General features: G+C 46.4%; 1 protein-coding gene across 2 annotated transcripts in view; it reads right to left on the bottom strand.

Annotated features, from left to right (window-relative positions):
* Positions 1–1,717: 1,717 nt before the first annotated feature.
* The window catches only part of PAK3 (p21 (RAC1) activated kinase 3), a 71,918-nt gene continuing 48,426 nt past the window's right edge, over positions 1,718–25,209 (bottom strand). For both annotated transcript variants that reach the window (XM_077307383.1, XM_077307384.1), the window contains 12 exons: positions 24,498–24,651; positions 22,803–22,840; positions 20,358–20,489; positions 19,754–19,916; positions 18,896–18,959; positions 16,980–17,028; positions 13,584–13,696; positions 12,630–12,747; positions 10,874–10,973; positions 9,340–9,536; positions 5,442–5,579; positions 1,718–4,648 (listed from right to left, as the gene is read on the bottom strand). In XM_077307383.1, coding sequence (XP_077163498.1) covers positions 4,559–4,648; positions 5,442–5,579; positions 9,340–9,536; positions 10,874–10,973; positions 12,630–12,747; positions 13,584–13,696; positions 16,980–17,028; positions 18,896–18,959; positions 19,754–19,916; positions 20,358–20,489; positions 22,803–22,840; positions 24,498–24,651 — 1,356 coding nt within the window. In that variant the 3' untranslated portion in view covers positions 1,718–4,558. The remainder of the gene's footprint in view (positions 4,649–5,441; positions 5,580–9,339; positions 9,537–10,873; positions 10,974–12,629; positions 12,748–13,583; positions 13,697–16,979; positions 17,029–18,895; positions 18,960–19,753; positions 19,917–20,357; positions 20,490–22,802; positions 22,841–24,497; positions 24,652–25,209) is intronic.

Raw genomic sequence — 25,209 nt, 5'->3', positions numbered from 1 at the left:
CAAAAATGAATGTCATGCACTCTCTGAAAGATATCCATATCTGCAGAAGCCAGTTGATATACCTCCTGCTTTCAACCCTCATTCTTAGCTTGCAGGGCAGGGGGAGGGAGGGAGGGCTTGCAGGCCTTACAAAGGAAGGCAGCTACCACTGGCACTCCTAGTTTCTTCTCCTAGTTTTCAGACCAAAAATATTCCAGACCTTGAGCATGTAGTAAGAGGTTATTTGCCTTCGTTTTGTAAAATACGCACTTGACATATATGGCAAAGTCTTGCTTTCTACTCTTTTGTTCACTCAAACTAGATTTTCTAGAGCAGGGGTAGTCAACCTGTGGTCCTCCAGATGTTCATGGACTACAATTCCCAGGAGCCCCTGCCAGCAGGACCACAGGTTGACTACCCTGTTCTAGAGTCATTCCTGGAGCTGGTATACCATCAGTGAGGGGAGGAGGAATTGTAGCATAGATTTGGATTTCCAAACTTCCATGCTAGAGAACAGAGAAAAGACAGTTTTGCGGGTCCAACCCGTAACAGTGGATGGCTGCATTTTTAACAGTATATTCTGTATGACTTCTCATGCCGTCGCTCAGTTCAGACATACTGTGAAACCTGGGTTTGTTCTGCCTCTGGTTACTTTATGAAAGCAGAATTCAGCTCATAGACAACTGATCCGATTCCCGCTTCATTATCCCTGCTCTGGCCAGGCACTTTGGTAAACACGGATTAGGATTCAGCCAGAATGTCCACCTTTGTAGCTCATACAAAGTTATTATTAAGACTTGCTGTGGTTAATAGACCTACTTTTGTGGCTTTAGATCCTCTTTTGACAAACCATGATGGAACACCGATTATGAATTGGCTTAAAGGTATCCCCTGTGCAAGCACCGAGTCATGTCTGACCCTTGGGGTGACGCCCTCTAGCGTTTTCATGGCAGACTCAATATGGGGTGGTTTGCCAGTGCCTTCCCCAGTCATTACCATTTTACCCCCCAGCAAGCTGGGTACTCATTTTACTGACCTCGGAAGGATGGAAGGCTGAGTCAACCTTGAGCCGGCTGCTGGGATCGAACTCCCAGCCTCATGGGCAGAGCTTTCAGACAGCTGCCTTACCACTCTGCGCCACAAGAGGCTCTTTTATGAAGTGGCTTACGTCCAGCCAATCACAGTAACCCCTGTTTGATTAAACCACGGTTTGGCATTATGTCTGAAAGGAGCCCGTTTCCTACTGGGATCCCAGCTTTCAATGGGTCAGTGTCTCCCAACCTCACCTGAACAAGAAATTCAAGATAGGAACCCTGGTTTCTTCAACAAAAATGAAATCACAGGGAGAATGGCCAGAAAAATCACTATATTCACATCTGCAGTGGGCTAGAACAGGGTCTGGATTGGACTGATATCAGGAGTGATTGTGATGACAGGAGATTCATGAGTAGGGGATACTAACAGCATTTTCTCACTCTGAATCCATCCCTTCTGGGCTGTAATTTGTACCTCAGGCATTAGCAGGGCATGCCTGTGATCATGCCAAGCAAAATTCAACCCCCCCTCCCATTTAGTACATAAACAATGCAACATGAATTAATGGGAAATGATCTATAAGTCCTTAGTTCTTGTTTGTATGAGGGGGAGGTGCCTCCCTTTTTGGGATCCAACCCACAATTCCCTGGAACAATATACTCTTTTTAATTCCTTTAAACTTTAATATTTATCAACTCACAGCTCCATGGCAAAATGCACTTTAATGGGTGTTACCGGGATGCTTTGAAGACATGTCGTGGCATAGATCGCGGCTGAATAAACAACGGCCAAGTTAGAATGTACCAACAGATTTTAATGAAACAGAGACAATGCATTTCTCACCGACTACTGGTATTAAATTAGTTTCACTAACTCGGGCGATTGTACGGTTACCCATTATGGCTGTTATGGACAGACATCACACTTAACACACTTTTGAATTTCACATTTAAATGTCACAAACTTTACCTCTTGCATTTCAAGGCCTTTGAAGTTCACTGCTGACCAGGTCCCCTCTGTATCCCAGTGCCTCTGCTGGTGGGTGAGGCATGCAACTCACAGAGGAGGACTCTTTTAAGCGGCCCTTCCTCCAAGGAGCTTAGAACGGCATACCTGTTTTTCCCTCCCCTCCATTTTATTCTCAAAACAACCCTGCGAAGTGCCTTAGGCTGAGGCTGGAGGGGCCGAAGTCACCAAGTGAGCTTCCCAACTGTGGGAGGATTTGAACCCATGTTTTCCTTGATCCTTCTGTGGCACTGTCATCATTACACTCTTGCAGCATGGCTACAGCAGTGAGATTTGTGCTACCTCACATCCCTCGCTCTTGAAGGGGATGCAGCAGGCTCATCTCATTGTGCTGCCCCAAGAGGTCACTTGTGCAAAAGGAGCAAGATGACCCACAATGGGAAATAAAAATGCTGGGGGCAGGCAATTCAGATCACAAAAATGGACCCGGGAAGGGAACAGCTCCCCTTTGCCTTGTAGCCCCAGTGCAAATCGAGGCTCTGTGTAAAAACCAGAAAACAAGACCTGTTCACGAGTTCTCTATCTTCACATCTAGATGGTTTTTGATGAGCCAGGAGGCCAACGGAAATGCACCATGTGACACTGTGCCCATTCCACTACTACAAAAGACAGATCAGCGCTGCGTCTTAAAGTGGCAACTGAATGTGCAGCATTTTAAGCCAGATCACCTCCCCACCACAACCATATCAGCAACCATATCAATACTAGCAACATCCAAAACATCTGTACTTTCCTATTCCCCTCTCCAGTTTGGCCCTCTCTTGCACTGTTGTCTGCCAGAAGGGATGCCAACTGACTGGGGGCAAAAAAGAGCCTCAGGCTGCACCTGTGCCATTAACAGCAGGCAGATTCTGCAGAACCCAAGGAGGCGAAACCTTTTCATGGCCCAAAGAGAAAGGGGACCCCTTGTCCGTGCCTGCAAACTAAGCTGTCGTCAAAAGCACAAAGAGCCCAGGCCTGGTTAGAATGAAAAAATGCGGACTCCTAGAAACAGAAAATGCGAAACCAGCCTGCTTTCGATGAATGAAGGGAAATGAGGTCACGGCAACTCAGGCTGAAAGAAACTTCAACACAAATTGTTTAATCAAAGCTGTGTTGCTCCTTTACAGACAGTCACAGCCATTTCTAGGCCTTAGCAATAGTGTGTGTGGGGGGTGGGGGGTGGGATGGGGTAGTTCAGCTTTTGCATTCTAGTTACAGCAATACTTTGGAAGGGGGTCACCCCTGCCCCCCCCAATAAAAGTTATATTCTGAGGCGGAATCATCTCTCTTGTTTTCTCATCTGCTTCTCCCGATCAAGTCCTTTGTCGCCTCCAGAAGCTCTGCCTGCGCAGTCAGCAGTGGTCAGAGGGCCCAAATCAGCAGACCCTCGTTCATTTGATTTCATGCAAATGGATGGGATTCCTCACAGGGGTAGCTGCTTCCTGCTGTCCCCCTCCTACCCTGTTTACTGGGACTGCTCAAAAACCAGGTCGGGATTGCCAGCACAATATAAAGAAGGACTTCTTCAATTAACGCCATCTCTCTGACCCTCAAAAGCTTGCCACGTATCTCCTCCTGAACTCAACAAGGGCTCTTAAGTTAAAGAGATACACCTGACATCTGGTTCACTACCTTACTTCACGATCCTAAAGCCAAAGGGGAGGTGGTCCTAGGCCTGGGGATGACTTGAACCCAACTGGAAGCCATGAGTCTCCTTCTATCCATCCAGGAACAGTTCTGGCCATGCTCACAATCCCGATGGCACAGGGACAGGGTTGAAGAGAAAATCATGGGCGGTGGAAGGACCAGCACCCACCCCACCATACACACCAGGCACTTCCGAAAGCTCAGCTGCAACCAATACCCACTTCATTTTCAGGAGCAAAACACTCACCAAGACAAAAGCACCTATATTCATGACGTCCAGCTTGGCCAGGAACATAATGGAGCCTGGATTCTGCATTTCGATGCACAAGCCTCAAAGAGGATGCTATGACTGATCTACTTCGTGTGTGTGTGTGTGGGGGGGGGGGGGCGGGGGGTCTGTCTCTTTTTTGGTTAAATAAAACACGTTTCCTTTTGTTCCTTCACCTCTAACGACCGGTAGTTAATGAGTAGTTTTGATCCTCCCCAATACGCTGAATACGAAAGGACCTCCTTGCTTCCATTCCACAGCCAAACAGAAAAGACGGGGTGGGGGGAAAGAAGAGCCGGTTTGGGTACCACTCCTGTCCCGGCGGGTGTCCAGCGCCATTCATGCGGCGCCATCAGCTCCCCTGAAAACGGCTGAAAGAGCCCAGCGGTCCAGCCTCTCTCAGGCTCCTGTTTGCCTCAGAAATAAATTAAGGGGTCTGAAAGTGGGAAGAAGACGTGGGACAAGGTTCCTGTTCCGGGAGAGGCTGGAGGCCAGCTGCCTCCCTGCCCCCGACTGTGGTCACGCTGCTCGACCGCCCATCCTGCAGCAAAGAAGTCTGAGTGCCTGCAGAGCCTCTGTCTGGTCCTGCCGCGAAGGAGCGGGTTCGTGCTGCTCTGAGCTCTAGCGACTACTGTTCTTTATGGCCTCCTTCGCAGCGATGATCAATGGCGTCAGGCTGGAGAGGGGCTTGGCCAGTTTTAAAAATGGATGCTAGAAGAAAGAGAGGAGAAGAGTGGTTATTTCGTCTGCCTAATGCCTTTCCTGCCCTTGCAGCGGGCTGACACACCCACACCATTGGGCAATGGTGGCTTCAAGGGAAGGCTTGCTTCTGCTGACAAGCTAGCCCAGATTCAGCACCACGGACAGATATTTTGCATTCTCCAAGGTTTCACTGAGTATCTGCTCTTCAGGGTGCCTGGTAAATAAGCATTGGAAGACCAGCCCTTGGAATGGTGAAACCACGGAAAGCTGCAGATGCTTTTCAGGTTGATGGACGCAGGTTGTCTCAGCAGGGTTCCTTACTTCTTCTGCGCCCTTTGGGTCATCTCCTTTCCTCTTCCCCCTGGTGCAACTCAAGGGGCACTCCTGACCCTTTTGACAGCATCCAAGGATGATTCTGTGACATTTGGGCAGGGTGGGGCTGTGGCTCAGTAGGAGAGCATCTGCTTGGCATGCAGAAGTTCCCAGATTCAATCCCTGGCGTTACCAGGACCAAGCAGTAGGGGATGGGAAAGAATTCTGCTCGTGACCCGGGAGAGCCGCAGCCAGTCGGAGCAAAGAGCTCTGATCCTGAGAGACCAATGGTCTAATTCAGCTTCATGGGATTCATCTGAAAAGCTGAACTTGAGCGGGAGAGGCACACCCCACAGGGGGCAGTCCCATGTTAATGCTGCGTTGGGCTTCCCAAAGGATTTGGTCATTTTCTACAGGAGATGCAAAACATGATGGCCTCCTCTCCCTTAGGATGGGCTCTTGCACTTCTCTCCACCCTCACCCACTTTACCTGCAACAGTTCCTTGGCCGATCCTCGCCGGTCGACATCCATCTCAAGACAGCGATTCAGGAAGTCTCGGAAAACGGCCGAGAGTCTCTCAGGATTCTGCAGCTCTGGGGTCCCATTTGTAGCTATCAAATACAAGGCCTGAAATACAAGAGGAACCTCAGAGCTTGGTCTGATTTCAGAAGGAGGCTCCACTGGTGGCTTCTCTGGGCATCTCTTCCTGGGTCCCCTGTTGCTGCTATAAGAAATGCCCCCAAGAGCTGATCTCAAAGCCTCCATTAATCCCCACAATTCACCCAAGTTCTTAACAAAGGGTTGAAAAGCTTCAGGTGAACCTCAGTGGACACCCTCCCTGCACACTCCCTGAGGAACTTTGCACTCGACAGCTGAATAAATCTTGGTTGGTCTTCAAGGTGCTCCTGGACTCTGATTTTGTTGTGCTACTTCAGACCAACACAGCTACCCATTTGAATCTAATGTTTACTGATAGTGATTGTTAAGGCAGTTTTTCTTGTTTTCTAAGTTGAATGATTTTAGAAATGTGTTATTACCAATACATAAGCATTACTTGAGAATTATTTCAGTAAATTACATACCTACAACCATCATACCTATCATACCTATAACACTGGGTTGGGTCCACCATACCTATAATCCTAGGTTGGGTCCACCATACCTATAACCCTGGGTTGAGTTCACTGTACTTGTATCCCTGGATTGGGTCAACTATACCTATATCCCTAGGTTCGGCCCACCATACCTATAACCCCAGGGATGGATCCACCATACGTATAAAGTTATAACTGTTCTACTAGAAGTTGTTATCCTGTATTACAATAAGACTTCCTCATTAGCGAAAAAGGGCTTTTCTGCATTCTCCTTTTCCACGCTTGTGTATTCTCGTTGCTTTGGGGGAGAGGGGTCTGATCTACATGTGATTTTCTCCCTTGATTCAATTTGGTATCTTTCTATGTCATAAAGTGATGTAATACTGAAATGTCCACATAGATGGAACGGGAAGAAAAACACTTGAAGCAGTAGGAACAAACAAGTGAGGAAAATAAGTATGTGGAAAAGCGCAAAGACTCTTGTTTTGGAGGAAATTGCCACCATTAGTGGAGCGGATGTACAGGATCCCATGGATTGTCCACAGATCATGGGTGTTGCCTACATACTGCTGACTCATTCTCAATCACAGCATCACACAATCCTAAAATTGGAAAGGGTCATATAAGTCATCTAGTCCAACTCCCTGCTCAATGCAGGATCAGCCTAAAGCGTCCAGGAGAAGTATCTGTCCAACTGCTGCTGCCCAAACTGTCAATGAAGAGGAGCTCACCACCTACTTAGGACATTGATTCCACTGCTGAACTACTCTGACTGTGAAAATTTCCCCCCTGATATCTAGCCGATACTATTCTATATGTACTATTCTGATGATTGATACTATTCAATCATCAGAAAGGCCAAAGCTGAGAGTGAGCTAAGATTGGCCAGGGAAGCCCATTGTAACAAGAAAAAAATTCAGTTATGTGAGGAGCAAACATAAAGTAAATGAGGCAATAGGCCCACTGTTGGGTGCAGATGGACAAACTCTAACGGAGGATGCAGAGAAAGCAGAAAGGCTCAACACATATTTTACATCTGTTTTTTCCAACAGGTCAAAGGGTTTAGGCACATCTAGAGATGGCAGTAGCCAAGAGATAGTGTCTGGGTGGCAGGTTGACATGGACACAGAGGTTGTTGAGAGGCATTTAGCTGCACTGAGTGAGTTCAAATCCCCTGGGCCGGATGAAATGCACCCAAGAGTGCTCAAAGAACTTTCTGGAGAACTTGCAGAACCCTTGACCATCATCTTCGGGACCTCTTTAAGGACTGGAGATGTCCCGGAGGACCGGAAAAGAGCAAACGTTACTCCGATCTTCAAAAAAGGGAGGAAGGATGACTCAGGAAACTACAGACCAGTGAGTCTGACCTCTGTTGTGGGGAAGATAATGGAGCAGATATTAAAGGGAGCGATCTGCAAACATCTGGAGGACAATTTAGTGATCCAAGGAAGTCAGCATGGATTGGACTCCAACAGGTCCTGTCAGACCAACCTGGTTCCCTTTTTTGACCAAACAACAGGTTTGCTAGATTGTGGAAATTCAGTTAATGTTGTTTACTTGGATTTTAGTAAAGCTTTTGATAAGGTTCCCCATGATGTTCTGATGGATAAATTGTAATCTGGATTTTCAGATAGTTAGGTGGATAGGGAATTGGTTAGAGAACCGCACTCAAAGAGTTGTTGTCAATGGTGTTTTATCAGACTGTAGAGACGTGAGTAGCGGGGTACCTCAGGGCTCGGTGCTCGGCCCAGTACTTTTTAACATATTTGTTAATGATCTAGATGAGGGGGTGGAGGGACTACTCATCAAGTTTGCAGATGACACCAAATTGGGAGGACTGGCAAATACTCCAGAAGATAGAGACAGAGTTCAACGAGATCTGAACACAATGGAAAAATGGGCAAATGAGAACAAGATGCAATTTAATAAAGATAAGTGTAAAGTTCTGCATCTGGGTCAGAAAAATGAAAAACATGCCTACTGGATGGGGGATATGCTTCTAGGTAACACTGTGTGTGAACGAGATCTTGGGGTACTTGCGGATTGTAAGGTAAACATGAGCAGGCAGTGTGATGCAGCGGTAAAAAAGGCGAATGCCATTTTGGGCTGTATCAACAGGGGCATCGCATCAAAATCACAAGATGTCATAGTCCCATTGTATACGGCACTGGTCAGACCACACCTGGAGTACTGTGTGCAGTTCTGGAGGCCTCACTTCAAGAAGGACGTCGATAAAATTGAAAGGGTACAGAGGAGAGCGACGAGGATGATCTGGGGCCAAGGGACCAAGCCCTATGAAGATAGGTTGAGGGACTTGGGAATGTTCAGCCTGGAGAAAAGGAGGTTGAGAGGGGACATGATAGCCCTCTTTAAGTATTTGAAAGGTTGTCACTAGGATGAGGGCAGGATGCTGTTTCTGTTGGCTGCAGAAGAAAGGACATGAAGTAATGGGTTTAAACTGCAAGTACAATGATATAGGCTAGATATCAGGAACAAAATTTTCACAGTCAGAGTAGTTCAGCAGTGGAATAGGCTGCCTAAGGAGGTGGTGAGCTCCCTCTCACTGGCAGTCTTCAAGCAAAGGTTGGATACCCACTTTTCTTGGATGCTTTAGGATACTTAGGGTTGATCCAGCGTTGAGCAGGGGGTTGGACTAGATGGCCTGTATGGCTCCTTCCAGCTCTGTTATTCTATGTAGTTTATACCTATTACTGCAGGTCCTCTCCTCTACTGTCAACAGGAATCATCCCCTGCCCTCCTCCATGTGACCTTTCAGATACTTCAAGAGAGCAATCATCTCAACCCCCTCTTCTCCAGGCTGAACATTCCCAAGTCCCTCAGCCTTCCTTTACAGGGCTTGGTCCCCAGGCCCTGGATCATCCTCATTACTCTCCTCTGTCCCTTTCCATTTTTTCTTGGCCTTTTTGTAGTGAGGCCTCCAGAACTGAACACAGGACTCCAGGTGTGGTCTGACCAATGCAGTATAGAGTGGGACTAGGACAACCTTTGCTTTCAATGTGATGCCTCTGTTGATATAGCCCAAAATTGCATTCAACTTCTTTACTGCCACATCACAGTATCTCCTCATCTTTAGCTTAGAGTCCACGAGTGCCCCAAGATCTCATTCACACCCACTGCTGCCCAGGAGTGTCTCCCCCATCCAGTGTGCCTGCTTCTCATGTTTGTGACCCAGATGGAGGACCCTGCACTTCTCTTTATTGAATTGCACATTCGTTCCACTGGAGGCTAATATTGGCTGGGATGAAAATGGCAGTGTAAGGCTTTGATCTTACCCTGAGAGGATTTTCGTTAAGATATGGAGGCTCTCCTTCCACCATTTCTATTGCCATGATCCCTAAAGACCAGATGTCCACTTTGGGACCGTACGCTTTCCTCGTAACCACTTCAGGCGCCATCCAGTAAGGCGTTCCCACCATTGTGCTCCGTTTGCTCTGCTCAGGAGTGATCTGAGCACAGAAGCCAAAGTCAGCTGCAGAGAAAAAGAATAACCAGACTGCTGATGGAGGAATCTCACAGATTTTCCCCCTCTCCCCCAAAGAAAACCCAGATCCAAGCAAATGAAAACATGGAACAAGAGAGCTTTGGAGTTTTTATAGGAACAACAGAAGTATCAACATGCAGCACCACTTTGATAAACCTGAAGAGTTTAGAGATGAAAACAATCATCAAAAAGTCCAACCATCTTATTGGAGAGAGAAAAAAGATCCCAAAGGACCGGAGAGGATTTGTCCATGCAACACAATTTGGTTGTGAATATCTGTTGTAGTGCAATAACAGAATAATATCTAACAAAGATCCTTTCTTCTGTCATTTGATTTCTACACAGGCTATAAATCAAGATTTTAAAATAATTTTAAAATATAAAGATTTAAAAATATAAGGAGACATGCTAAGATAAATCAATGGGACTCTAAACTGCATATTTTGGCTGGATCATGACCATGGGGAAAATATGGCTAAGTACTGGTACAACTGAACTTCTGGGATTACTCCAAAGGATTATATGGGACATTGAACATTCCTTTCCTGGAGTACCTTCTTTCTCTAAAATACGTATTTAATGAGTGCGGCACAGATTTTGTTCCTCAAAAATGGTCCTCCCACTCCTTTGTTTCCTAAACTAATTTTTCTAGAGCTACACTTCCTGAGAAGGGTCACTAGTTAACAGTCTGGGCTGTCTAGTCTGGGCTACAAATTCCCAAGTGTCACCATCCATTTGCTTACAGTTGCCTTCCCTTCTTGTCCCCACAATAGACACCCTGTGGGGTGGGTGAGGCTGAGAGAGCCCTGAGATTTCTGCTCGGTCAGAACAGCTTTATCAGTGCTGTGGCGAGCCCAAAGTCACCCAGCTGGCTGCATGTGGGGGAGCGCAGAATCAAACCCGGCTTGCCAGATTAGAAGCCACCACTCCTAACCACTACGCCAAGCTGGCTGTACAGACTACTATACAACAGAAAAATACATTGCCTATAAAAAATTATAGGTGTCACTATAAACTCATCAGCCTTCAAGGCCACAAAATTCTTTGTTGGCTTGCAACTGATCAGCATCCCCAGCTATCGTTCTGGGATTTATTCAAATTGGAAGTTGAACATGGCTAAATGGCTACTTTCCATCACTGAGGCAGAGACAGAACGTTAATCTCTCTTGAAATCTACTTGCTGCCACATCTGCCCTCACAGGAACCCTTAGGCACGGGTCAGAAGGAGCAAGGATTGTGCTACTCCCCCCTGACAAATTGGTGATGGCTAAGGAAGCCGCCATAATAGCTACGGGTGGGATGGAGCCTTCGTGGGAAATACCTACTGAGTTTGACGGATCCGTCCATCCCGAGAAGAATGTTGTCGCTCTTGATGTCTCTATGGATCACTTGGTTTGAATGCAAGAAGTCCAGAGCCTGCAGGCACTATTCGCAGGGGGGAAACACAATATAAAAAAAGAGCTTGGCACAAGAGAAGACTGATGAGGGGAAACGAGCACGGAGGCCTAAGATTCTTCCCCTTCTAACAACATTAAGGAACTCGGATTAAGGAACCCCACCTGTATTTCAAATAACTATTTTGCACAAATTCCCTGGAGGGCAGGTGGGGAGGGCAAGGGGGTGGGCCCTGTCCTCTTTGCTTCTGAACAGGAGTGCTGCTATCTCTGGCTGTTAAGAGAGATATAAAGGACCAGAAGAAGTGGTCTTAAAAGACACTAGGAGGGGTTGTGGCTCAGCGGCAGAGCCTCTGTTTGACATGCGGAAGGTCTCCGGTTCAATCCCCAGTTAAGAGGACCAGTATCTTCAGTTAAGAGGACCAGTCAGGAGGTGATGGGAAAGATCTCTGCCTGAGACCCTGGAGAGCTATGGGAAGGGGCTGTGGCTCAGGGGTAGAGGCTCTTCATGTAATGCAGAAGGTCCCAGGTTCAAACCACGGCATCTCCAGTTAGGAAGTGATGGAAAAGACCTCCACCTGAGACCCTGGTTTAGTGGCAGAGTCTCTGCTTGGCATATGCAGCCCCATTTCTGAATGTTCCCTCTCCCCCTAAGCTTATCCCTTTAGTTATTGCATTTGCCATCCCAAATATTTTCAGCCTCCCCTTACTGTTGACCCTGGCAAAATGAGTTTCAGGATAGCTGTGCATGCAACCTCTTGTCCAGACCTGCCTGGTGTCATGTGCCATGTTCTGGCTCATGTCAAGCTGTGTTCATCCTCTGGGCTGGAGCTGCACTCTTGGTAACCACCCCTCCCTGCCCTGGATCTCTGGTTGTTCTCTAGTTCTCTGAAGCGTAGAGTTGGTGTTTGTTATGCTAATCCCTTATTGGTTAGTTCCCAGATAGAATGTAAACATGCTGTGTTATACTTCCAGCATTTGGTTGCAACTTAGATGGAGCATCTCTGCTTTTTGCACCTTCCGGATCAAACAGATCAATTGTGTGAACACATATTTCCTGCTTGAAATATGTTGATGGGGGGTGCTGGCTGGGATTGAGAGTAATCTATTCTGTTGCCCTGCGATGAATTTGTCTATGTCAGTGCCTTTGCCTGAATATGATCTTTTTATGCTGCTGCCTTCTTTTCTTCAATGAAGACTAACTTCAGTTTTATTCCACAACTTGGGCTTCCTATTTTGTTGGTTCTGTGGTCGTAGAATCATAGAATCATAGAGTTGGGAGGGACCTCATGGGTCATCTAGTCCAACCCCCTGCACTATGAAGGACACTCACAACCCTATTGCCACCTCCTTAAGCCTTCACAGAATCAGCATCTCTATCAGATGGCTCTCCATCCTCTGTTGTGACACCTAGAAGTTGACAGTAACCTGCCTGGGCCAATGATGCTCTTATACATAAGCTCTTCCACTTACCAACCACCTCAGAGGAAAGCAAAAACTATTTGTTGAGTAGGGAGCATCACCAACCCTTGAAATGGAAAATTTGGGGACAACCTGGATTAGATGGCTCAAAAATTGTAATAGGGGCAGCAGAAAAACATGACTGCCTTGGGACTTGCTTTTCCGGCAAAGTGACTGAAAAAAGACAACCTTTCTGTGGTGGAAATTACAGTGTAAGATCCCTCACCTCCCGACAGACAGAAGCTATCTGCCCTTCGTCCATACAGGTTTCTGTAACGACATCCGTCAAAGATCCCCCAGCCAAGTATTCCATGACTACCCACAGTTCATCACCTACAAGATAACTGAAACATTAAGTAAGTAGTTATTTATATGAGCACAGACAAGCATTGCGACAGAAATCGGGAATGGGGGAGGGGTGCAAGGTGGATTTGGTAATTTTTTTTCAGGTCCATTTTGCATATTCCCCTCACTTGACCAAAGCTGGATCCCAATGGGCTGAGATGAGTCAGCCTTTCAAGAGGTCTTCTAAGCAGATATAATTCAAAATAAAATCAGGCCATCTAAATCAGTTTCTGGATTTCTGATGTTGCCAAATAGTCATTTCAGGGAAAGAAGGTAGAACTCATACAATAAAGGGGGAATCTTGCAGCCCAGAAGCAGCAAGCAGATGCTTAACCCACCCTTTTCAACTGTAAGCCATTTCCTAAGCCAGGATTTCAGAGGTGCATCCATTAAATTGGAGAGGGCAAGCAACTTTTTGGGGGGAAGGGTTAAATATTTATTTAGCTGCTATTTCTCCATTGCAAATCACCCCATTACCCCACTGCTCCAAAGCTGGGCTTGCCAAAGATGTCATAGAATCATAGAGTTGGAAGGGACCTCCTGGGTCATCTAGTCCAACCCCCTGCACTGTGCAGGACACTCACCACCCTCTCGCTCATCCACTGTAACCTGCCAGCCCCTTGAACCTTCACAGAATCAGCCTCTCCGTCAGATGGCTATCCAGCCTCTGTTTAAAAATTTCCAAGGATGGAGAACCCACCACCTCCCGAGGAAGCCTGGCTTCATGTGGGTCCAAATGCAGATAGTGTGAGACTGTGTCTAAACCTTCCATTCTGACGTCGCCCTTTATGGAGACCAGGCAACTCTTAGAAAAGAAGAATGGGGCATCACTTACCTGTCTAAATAGTTGACGATGTTGGGATTCTTATTTTCCCTCATGACCAGGATTTCATTAATTATTAATTCCTTTTTGGGCTGCTGCTGGAGATTCATTTGTTTTATGGCCACCTGAAACAGCATTTTGCACAACGATGCATCAGTACCAGAAAGACCGGGGCAACAGGCAAGAAACGAATGTGCCAGGGACAATCTGGCAGTCAGAAGTTAAGAACAGCGGGATACTGACTCCACAGTCCAATTTGTGCAGCCTCATATGCATCAGGGACTGGACGGCCAATTTTGAGACCAAAAGGTGGATGAGGTGGGAGAGCTGGCCCCTGCTTTTCCTGTCCTGTAAATGCTAGATTATCTCAGTGACTGAGAACAGCCAGGTTTAAGCAGATGGCTTCATTTTCAGGTCACACAGGCAATAACATACACATGTCACATGGATCTCCCTCTTTTCTGATAAGTTCCCCCCCCACCAGCTGATTGGTGGTGGGGCAGTGGTATCTGGCCCCCCTCCCCTGGGGGATGGGGGCAGATCTGGTATCCCTAACGAGGGGATGGCTGAAATCTTTCACGAGTGAATGTGCATGACAAATTTCCAAGTTCCCTTCTTTCTTCTAGATCAGACTTTCTCAAGCAGGGTTTCGTGAAACCCTGGGGTTTCTTGATGGATCTAGAAGGGATTCCTGAATGGGGGGACTTAATTAATTTATATATATACTAGTAATCAAGCCCGCTATACCTGGAATACAGGTTCAGCGGGCTTGATTACTAGTATATATATACAAGTCGGCAGGCCGCAATTGCCGGCGTGGCGGTGGCCTGACGCGTCGGAGGCACTTTGCGCCTCTCGATGCATCAGGCCTCCGGCAAGGGAGCAACTGCGAGCCGCGCTGTGCGCGGCTCGCAATTGCTCCCTTGGCGGAGGGGCGGCAATCAGAAAGCCCGCGCCTGCCGATTGGGCTCTCCAATTGTCAGTCCGGAGGAAGGGGCCAATCGGCACCCTTCCTCATCCCGGACAGAGCCCGCCCTAACTCTTCCCCCCAAAGCCTTATCGCGTTATTTAGTCCGAGGTGCCCGCGGCGCCGCGGGCGGTGTTAAGATTTGTTTATTTATCTGTTCATCTATTCTTGAACTTCTGGGAGACTTCAACACAACAGAATTTAACGGCAATAGCATTGCTTTTTTAACTTGTTTAAACCTGTCGTGATTTATTTATTTAAATGCTTTAAATTAATTCTAATTTTATCTGCTATAATTGTGTATTTTATATTTTATGTATACTGCCCTGAGTCAGCTTGCTGGGAGAGCAGTCTAAAAATCTAATAAACAAAACTATATTTTTTTTTAATTTTTAAAGTGTTTATCAAGCGATATGACTATATATGGTTATGTTTACCCACCCACATCTTTCAAAATGGATTGACCTGGTGGGGGTGGGAAGGGGAGGAACCTTCCCAGCCATATTCTGCACCACCATATTATTTCTGGGGTTACTCAAAACCTCAATAATGTTTCAAGAGTTTCTCAATGGTAGAAAAGTTGAGAAAGGCTGATCTAGATCAGGGGTAGTGGTCCTCCAGATGTCAATGGACTACAATTCCCATGAGCCCCTGCCAGCAAACGCTCTCACAAAAGCCATTGGTAGCTGACAGACATGAAAGTCACTCACTGTGCAATTGTAAGAAGGGGTATACCTTTCTAAACCCCTTGGCTTCAACGGACTTACAAAGATGTAACTCTGCTTAGAACAGCCAATGTGATGAATCATTATTGACATTAACAATGCTGCAAACGTGTTGTGGAATCCAATGGTAAACTCTCAGTGCTGTTTACTTCCCCCCTCCTCCCCCTGTGCATTTACTTTCCCCCTCCTCCCCCTGCTCCCCACGCTTGAAAACCTTGACCTTTAGACAGGACTTCTCCTTAATTGTAAGAAAGGCACAAACATTAAGGTGACAACTCAAAATAGGCAAACTAGGGAAAACCTAAGGCCTCCTTCATCTTCTGCACGGAACATTCATGATCTGGGTCACACTTTGGCCAAGATGCCAACTTCCTGACACAAAGTTCACATAACTGCACAGTTAAAAGGCAGGCCTTTGACCTTCAATCTAATTTTTCTTCTTTTTATTGATTAAGGTCACCCACCCTCCTTGTCCCCTAAACACAAATCCCAGGTCTTTATCCGTGATCCTTCTTTAATTAATATTTTGCAGCAAACACTGAGAAATCAAAGGTTCTGTTGAAGTGTTCAGAATCATTAGGCTCTCTGGAACTACTAATTGGGGAGTCTCAATGGTGAAACCACCCATCAGCCACATCAGGAGGCGGGCACGGCGTTAATGAGAATAAGCTCAGCAGCCGGACCTTAACATCCAGCCAGCCAGCGGATCAGCACTGGAGGTGGCGCATGGGGTATATCAGTCATGGCAGAGATGCCAGGTGAGATCTGACAGAGCTGAGCTATGGGGCCCACACGTGGGCACAACAGGGATCTCCCCAGCTTCATTATGCCTCTCACATAACGCTGCTATTATCATCGCTCAAACGATTTACCCACCTCACATGCAAGCTAACACATGCTCTACCTTCTCCTCAGCCATGTACTATTACGTAGATTTTTCAATGTATTTTTCAATGTATTTTCCAATGCGACTATTTTGAGTTTTCAATGTATCCCATGCAACACTCGCGGCGATTCATGGTCTAGGCCAGGGGTAGTCAAACTGCGGCCCTCCAGATGTCCATGGACTACAATTCCCAGGAGCCCCTGCCAGCGAATGCCCTAAAACATGATGTACATTGTCAACAGGGAAAGAATGTAGGTTGCCTCTACGGACAGGTTTGGAAACTGCTAGGATTTGCTTCCCGCATCTATCTTTGAATGCACATTGGTTTGCCGTTTAAAGAAATAAACAATTCAGTGGACAAGGAAAAGGGCTCTGCATTCATCTTGGTGGTAGGACTGCCCACTTGCAACCCACCATGCGTGAATTCAGCCACGTAACGCGGCCTGCCAGTTGCATGAAAACCCCTCTGATTTCGCAATCCTGAGTGGGATCTCTAGGGGTTTGTAGGCCTGTGTTCAGGATGGTGGGCAAGGAATTGTGTTGGGCTGCCTTAGATGCAAACCATCACCCAAACAGGCTTGAATTGATAGATTTCTAGTGGAATCAGTGGTGATCTGTTAGTGCAGGGGTAGTCAACCTGTGGTCCTCCAGATGTCCATCGACTACAATTCCCATGAGCCCCTGCCAGCAAATGCTGGCAGGGGCTCATGGGAATTGTAGTCCATGGACATCTGGAGGACCACAAGTTGACTACCCCTATGTTAGTGAGAAGATCACACTGTATGCAAAGTGGGAAGTATCCTGGAATTTCAAAGAGGCATGGCACTTACCTCTTGGCCTGTGGCGATGTCTATTGCTGTATAAACTGTTCCCGAAGCTCTAAGGAGAAAGAAGATTCACAGCCAAGGTATGAGAAAGTGCAACAGAGGGAAAGGGAGAGTAAGCCCTTGTTTAAACAACCTTACTGATGATTTACTTCAGGGGTAGTCAAACTGCGGCCCTCCAAATGTCCATGGACTACAATTCCCAGAAGCCCCATCTTTGTTTCCCTCCTCTGGACACACAGTACTCCAAGTGAGGCCGAACCAGAGCAGTGGAAAGCGGTACCATCACACTGCTGACTCATGTTCAATGTATGGTCTACTAAGACTCCTAGATCCTTTTCGCACATGCGACTGCCAAGACAAGTCTCCCCCATCTTATATTGGTGTATTTGGTTTTTCCTATCTAAATGCAGAACTTTACATTTGTCCCTATTGAACTTCATTTTATTCAGTTTAGCCAACTTCTCGAGCCTATCAAGATCATCCTGTATTCTGTTGCTGTCTTCCATTGTGTTTGCCACCCCTCCCAGTTTAGTATCATCTGCAAATTTAATAAGTATCCCCTCTAATCCCTCATCCAAATCATTTATGAGTATGTTGAACAACACAGGCCCCAGGACAGATCCTTGGGGAACTCCACTTGTAACTCTTTTCCAAGAAAATGCTGAACCATTAACAAGTACCCCTCTGGATACGATTTGTCAACCAGTTATTGATCCACTTGACAGAATTAGGATCCATACAGCATTTTACCAACTTGTAAAATGCCTCCTGCTGGGCCTGACCAAGTTATTCCAGTTCTGTGGAGGCTGCTGGATTATTATTGTGTTTTGGAACACAATAATGTATTTATTGTTTTATTTAAGAAAGACAATATTTTTATTCATTTAATTCATTTGAACTCCGCCTTTCTCTCCAAGGGAGGTCCAATGCAGTTTACACTGTCCTCCTCGCCTCCACTTTATCCTCAACACACCCCTGTAAGGTGGGTTCGGCTGACTGAGTGTGAGTGGGCCAAGGTTCCCCAGCTAGCTTTTCATGTCACGAGTGGGGATTTGAAAAGTGTTCTCTTAAAAATACACATATTGTGTACAAAATTTTACAGCAAGTCCTAAGGTTGCCAACAAGCCTAGAGAAAAAATATCCTGTCCTTTAACAATCCAATGCAGGCTTCCTCAGCAAGGGTTTTGTGAAGCCCTGGGGTTTCTTAATGGCCCTGGAACAGTTAATCAAATGGGTGGGAGTTCATTAATTTTAATATATATATAATTTGTTGAACATGCATTGGACGATATGACCATATATAGCAGGGGTAGTCAAACTGCGGCCCTCCAGATGTCCATGGACTACAATTCCCATGAGCCCCTGCTAGCAAATGGACATCTGGAGGGCTGCAGTTTGACTACCCCTGATATATGGTCATGTTGATCTGCCCCCCCCCCACTCCCAAAATGGCCAATGCTGGGCCTGGAAGGGAGGGGCTCCAGGTGGGCATGTACACAACTATGCTTCCCAACCATATTCTTCATGATCATGCCACTTCTGGGATTTCTCAAAACCAGAAGACTGTTTCAAGGGTTTCTCGACAGTAAAAAAGTTGAGAAAGGCTGATCTAATGTGTCAAAAAGGGGCCGCTGGAGCTTTTCAAGACAGGGAGAGAAATAACAACAACAGCTATTTGCTGCACATCCAAATTACGTTAAAGGGACACCAAGACCGACCAGTGCAAAATACCAGACTGAGTAGCCAAGCCTGGCTTTGACAGACCAAAGATCTCATCCAGCAGACTGCGGCCCTCCAGATGTCCATGGCATTCGCTGGCAGGGGCTCATGGGAATTGTAGTCCATGGGCATCTGGAGGGCCGCAGTTTGACTACCCCTGAGTTAACGTCTCTTGAAGGAAACTTAATGGCAGAACGTACCCCTGGCCAATTTTCTCAAACCGCGTGTATTTCTTCTTGGGGTCTCCCACACTCACGATGCTTCCTGAAATAAGCAAAATCGAAGAAACCACTTTTCAAAATAACAATGACAAGCACTATACATTGCTTTTAGGGATAAGTAGGCACAATAAAAGAGGCTCTTGTGGCGCAGGGTGGTAAGGCAGCCGACATGCTGTCTGAAGCTCTGACTATAAGGCTGGGAGTTCGATCCCAGCAGCCGGCTCAAATTCGACTCAGCCTTCCATCCATCCGAGGTTGGTAAAATGAGTACCCAGCTTGCTGGGGGGTAAAATGGTAATGACTGGGGAAGGTAATGGCAAACCACCCTGCATTGAGTCTGCCGTGAAAACGCTAGAGGGCGTCACCCCAAGGGTCAGACATGACTCGGTGCTTGCACAGGGGATACCTTTAGCTTCTTTAGACACAATAAAGGCAACATTTTAAGCAGCTGCCATACTCAAATAATCATATAATGACAGAATGGGAAGGGTCCACACAGGTCATCTAGTCCAACCCCCTGCTCAATGCAGGATCAGCCTCAAGCAGCCAGGATAAGAATCCTGAAAAGTCGTTATTCAGTATTAACCAACGACAAGAAAAATGAGTTGTTTCATCCCATTCTTCCAAGGTATTCAACACCAGAACCTTGTCTATATATAACTGGAACAGAAAAGAGAACTTTTATATAAACCTTTGAATGTTGGGGTTGCTTTTACCAGCTATGCCATGGCGTTTTTTCTTATACTGATGTTGTAACCACTTCTTGTGGCTCCCTATATTTATTTGCTTGTTCTATTATGGCCACAGAGATCTGGCAACCTGGAACCAAAGACTCACGCAATTTCTCGAGGATCTCCTCATCCGTCATCTTGGATTTTTTCCGTTGCCGGTCTGTGTTCCTGTACAAAGTGTTTGTGTTGGAGTTTTCAGGTTGGGGAGTGGCGGGTTCTTTTGCTGGTGTTGGAGCTGCGACAGGTTCAATTACAGAGCGTGTATAAATCTGAAAGAGAAACGGGGTGGGATGGGAACCACTCCTGATTCAAAAGCGAACTTGGAGGTAACTGAATGACAGCCAATTCCAAATGAGCCCCGTGTAAAGAAACAAATGAATCGTCTCCTGGGCTGCCACAAATATTATCTTCCTCTTTCCCTAAAGGCTCAATTTAAGCTCTTGACAGGTAGGTAATGGGTTATGAGTCTTCTCTTATGTTTTTCAATTTACACAATTTGCATCACACCCTGAACGAAGAGCACCGTGACCTCTTAGGACACAATGCAGACAAACCTGGGTAGGCAATAGGGTCCTTGATGGACCTCGGATTTGATTCAGGAGAAGGCTATTTCATGTATCTTTTTTCCCTGTATTTCCCCCATGGTCTCCTTAACAACCCTGGTTATAGTTATAGAACAAGAACCACGACTGCGACTTCTAACAACTTACAGATTTTGTATGTTCTGGACGTGGTGCAATTACAGGTGGGAGTTCATTATCGTCCTCATCCTCTTCATCTTCTTCATCCTCTTCTTCTGACACAGGGGGAGCTAGAGGGGGCTCTGATGCTGTTTTTGTGCTCTGCAGATTGGAGAAAACGGGGTTTGGGTTAATTGCAGAATTGGGATCAGACTGCAGAAGGACTTGGCAAGAAATAAATGATGAATGAATCAAAGTTCAACGGACAACATATCAATCAACATACAAGATTAAATAAAATGATTATTAAGGAAATTGAATTTTTAATAGACAAGTTTGAAAAGATAATTACAAAACAAAATGATCACTTATTACGGGGGATATATATGTTATTGCTCCAGTTTAAAACAGAAGAACAAGTGAAAAATGAATGACTAAATGGATGTAGAATTTTAATGGACAAATACCAATTAATCAATGTGAACAATTATGGGAAAAATAAATCAAATTCACAGCTTATCACATGCTTCAATTTATTTAATATAGTCACAGACCCGTAAGTTTTCAACATGCAAATATAAAAAAACACATCACATTCTATAAAAATGAGCAAAAGACCAGCTAAAACATACAACATATAGTAATCTAAACAGTTATACATAAGAAAGGATGTTGTTAGAACAATGTAGTAAACAAGAATTTAAAATAAAAACCTGGCTATAAAAGCTAGATCAATGGCCACTGTTTCTTGTTAAAAGTGATCTGCGTTTACGGATCACTATGTGACACAACTTCGCTATAGTGCATGAGACTCTGTTGTGTCTATCATCCTAAAGATACTCCAACAGACAACTCTGTGCCTGGTGGGAAAAGCTTTTTAGAGCCTGGAAGTACGTGAGGAGGGGCATGACTAGTAGTTTCCTCTCATCAGTAAATAAAGGGCAAGAAAAGAAAATGTGGGCAATTGTTTCTATTGCATCTGCTGAGTGTAGGCCAGGGTTAGTCAAACTGCGGCCCTCCAGATGTCCATGGACTACAATTCCCATGAGCCCCTGCCAGTGAATGCTGGCAGGGGCTCACGGGAATTGTAGTCCATGGACATCTGGAGGGCCACAGTTTGACTTCCTCTGCTATAGGCAATGCCTTGATTGCATGGGGATCCTGGAAAATCTGCCCTGCAATAGCGCTGAGTGGGGGACATTCAGTCTTGCTCTTGAGAAGGCCCATCTATGTCTTGGATTTGGGATCTTATGAAGATATGAAGCAGAAGACAAACTCGACCCAGATTTCAGGTTCTTGTAAAAAGAGGCTAGAGCTGCAAGCTCATTTTGCGCATCTCTGCTTTATCTGACTTTTTTGCTTTAATAAGCCCACGCTGTAGAGCAGAAATCGGAAGTGGAGATAGCACTTCTTCACCTCCACACATTTCCTTAGCGTGTGGCTTGCTGGTTGCTCTCCTGTAGCTGGCGCTTTTTAGGATGGGGAATCCCCTTTATGCGATTCCTCTGCTACAACTTTAAAATGGAGGATGTAGCTAGCAGTTTGCTGCTTGGACACTGGATGTTGGCGACATCGTGCCAAACACCAAAAATGTATCGCCTTCACCAGGTAAGCATTTCGCTACATTTAGGGAAGGTCCTGAAACTTCCTAGCCTGGGCACAGCACTAGCGTGTGGGCAGGCAGAGGGGGCAACAGAGATCTGACTCCTTGAGCACTCTGCATGTGCACTTGGGCCCTTCTTAAAAACAGATGTTCAATGCACTTTTCCAACTTGTCCTGCCAGCCTTCCAGAGCCCTGATAACGTGCTCTGGGCAAGAAGGAGTGCTTTGAAGGAGAGGAATTCTCTATTATGACTGCTGGTATTTAAGCACAGCTCAAGAAAGCCCTGTGGAACCGTTAACTGCTTGGCGTCACACAAAAACACCCCAAGAAGCCGCTCTCAACTTAACGACTGTGCCGCCGTCATTCTTCGACACAGCTGAAATAGGCATATTTATAAAAAATGGCAGAATTAAAAACCAATCTCTGTTTCCCCGTGCACAGGCACGATTTGTTAAACTGCCTTATTCAACCTAGGCAATGTTTATGTGCAGACTTCGCAGTGAATCAAGTGGCTATACGACTTACAGGGCCGCTGCAGAGTCCTCAAGTATGTATAATTAAGTCACTTTTCATTCAAAAAAACAAAGGACAAAAATCCCTGTTCAGTCGTTCAGCATTTAAAAGAGGAATATTCACACTGATAACTTGGCATTAATGTGGATTCTCTTAAGTGTGTCTTTGGGGTTTCTACTGTAATTCAGCCGCAGATCAATCGATGCGTGCTGCTCTCTCAAACGTCACTATAAATAGTTCCAGGGAATTACACCCATTTCAGCCACATTTAGAGCCAGTTGTGAACCAGATTAACGCAGGAAATCAGACAGAGATAAACAGAGGCTGGCTTATGACCAGTAATAGGCTATACACTCACCGAAGGATGGGCTGCAATGTATCCGTGGGTGCTCTTATCTGAAATAGATCAACGAAAATCAGCTGGTTAGAGTTGAGATGGTTACAGGGTATTCAGCAGAAGAAAATCATGGCAAAAACATCTGCCTGGAACCAGAGCCTGGCCTGGCATCAGCTGTGGCACCTCCTGTGAGGCCATCACAGGAGCCAAGATGGACTCCCCCCACCATCACCTTCTCTTTTGCAACCCATAAAAACACAGCAAGAGCCCTGTGCTGGGCCTGGAGCCGTATATCAATAAATCTGAATTTGAATGGCAGAAGCCCTTGGGACGAGGCCTGGGGCTGCAGTCCGTTGCCATCTCAGCAGCTGAGTGTGGGCCTTGTTGCTGGCCGATGATGCCCTTCGCTGGGGCCAGGGCATCAATGGCAATACCAGGGAGAAACAGCCCAGAAGGTGCAGAGGAAGCTGGCAATGGCCTAACAGGGATGACGGGGCCAAGGGAGGACCCCGGAGCTGGGGTGGGGGGAGGCAAGGACAGCCCGGTTGGAGACTCCCAGAGGCACCGTTGGTGAGATGGGATGTTTCAAGAAGCCGGGCAAAGGGGCAGGGCTGATCCATGAAGGGTCAAAACAGAAATATAAAGGGCAGCTTCACAACTGGGCCTGGAAGGAGGACAGAGAGAGAGGGTGTGGTGTCTTCTGATACTGCAGGGCCCAATCTGCATCCATTAGATAATGCACTTTCAATGCACTTTAGAAGCGGATTTTCCTGTTCCACACAAGAAAATCCAGCTGCAAAAGCAGACTGGAATGGGGTTATCTAATGAGTGCAGAATGGGCACAGGAAAGAGCGGGTGGGATTGGAATGATGCAACCTTTCTGGCCATTCCAGTTCTGAGGTTTGGGGAGGCCCCAGGGCAGTGAAGTGGCACAAGGACTGTGGGCCAAGGAGTGGTGCTGGCGAGGGAGGTGCCTTGCGACATTCCTTTCCATTCCTGATACCACTTGAGCAAAGGGAGCTGCCGCCATGCGTCGGTGTAGGATGAGCTCCGGCACCACCAGGAGGTTTTCAAGACAGGGGGCACTGGGCAGCAGTCAAGGACCGGGAGTCCAGCTGTAGCCAGTGGCAGAAGTCTAGCCAGTCCACACAAGGGACAGATCTAGACAAACTAGAAGAATTTGGCCATGAAAGAATGCTGCAGACCGGCAGGTCCGGGGAGTCTCCTCCTCCACCCTTTTCAAATACGGACAGCCATGGGGGGCTCAAGGTGTGAACAAGATTCATCTGGTCCTGCTGGGCAGATTTGTGGCATTTTTCTAAATGGCCGAACTGCTCTCCAAAATGGTGGCGACAGGGCAGAATCATGGGCGCCATAAGTCCAAGTTTTGCTCTAAGATAGCAAGAGGACAGGAGTGGGGCTAAGAGGACAGGAGAGGCGCTGCTGTTGCTGGGATTGCGAACTTGAGTTCTCTCTGGGTAACCTTGTAACATGACATTGTTTGGCCCTGAAAATCCTGAACTCTTTAAGAAAAAGAGGCATTCCATTCCAGGGTTCCCTTAAAGGGACAGGCCTCATTGCCTAGGTCAGGGGTGGTGCTGGCAGGGGCTCATGGGAATTGTAGTCCATGGACATCTGGAGAGCCAGTTTGGTCACCCCTGGCCTAGGAACTCTTCCTAATTTTACACCATGTCTGAACCACAATTGCCCCCTTACCTCCTGATGTGAAGCTCATATATTTCTGGTTGTTTGCAGTCTCTTTGGAATCGTAGAATTTGAGGACATCCAAAACAGCTTGTGGGTTCTTCTTCTGTTCCAGTTTCGTTATGTTTGAAGTCTGCAATAGCCTGGCCCACTGCTCTGGAATGCCCTGCAGAAGGCAAGCAGACAAAGAGGGGGGGGGCGACTGAGTACCTTCCGTCGGCTTCTCTGTCACCTGCCCTTTCCCAGAATCCCATGCTATGAGTAAGATTAATCGCAGGGCTTTGATCAATGCCTGACAATTTAACGTTAGAAATTCTACAGCAGGTCCAATCATTCTCTCGTCTACTAAAAGAAAGAGCTAAAACCTGGATCCAACTTAAAAAAAAAGTTATGACTGTGGTAGGGAGGAAAAGGTGCATGAAATTTATCCTTTAATCAGCACTAGCTCGTCCATGGAACAGTGACTAAAAGGCTTAGCTCATTTCCTTGACGACTGAGCGCACACATCAAATGCTAATCTACATCGGAGGATGACGCCGTGCTTCTGTTTAGGAGATTTAAACTGGATATTTAGTGCAGATCGAGGGCGACACATTCTGCTCAAAGGGTAACAGCAGATCTGGAAGAGGTTGAAGCAACCTTCTAGTATTAACTCAACTCCGGGAGACTTCTTCCGCCATTCAAAAGATGGGTCGCAATTTGGAATGAAAACAGCAAGGAGGAG

Source organism: Paroedura picta, chromosome 13 (assembly GCF_049243985.1).
Source record: "Paroedura picta isolate Pp20150507F chromosome 13, Ppicta_v3.0, whole genome shotgun sequence".
Taxonomy (NCBI): domain Eukaryota; kingdom Metazoa; phylum Chordata; class Lepidosauria; order Squamata; family Gekkonidae; genus Paroedura; species Paroedura picta.
The sequence above is the reverse complement of the archived record's forward strand: the minus strand, read 5'-3'. Positions and strand labels throughout refer to the sequence as shown.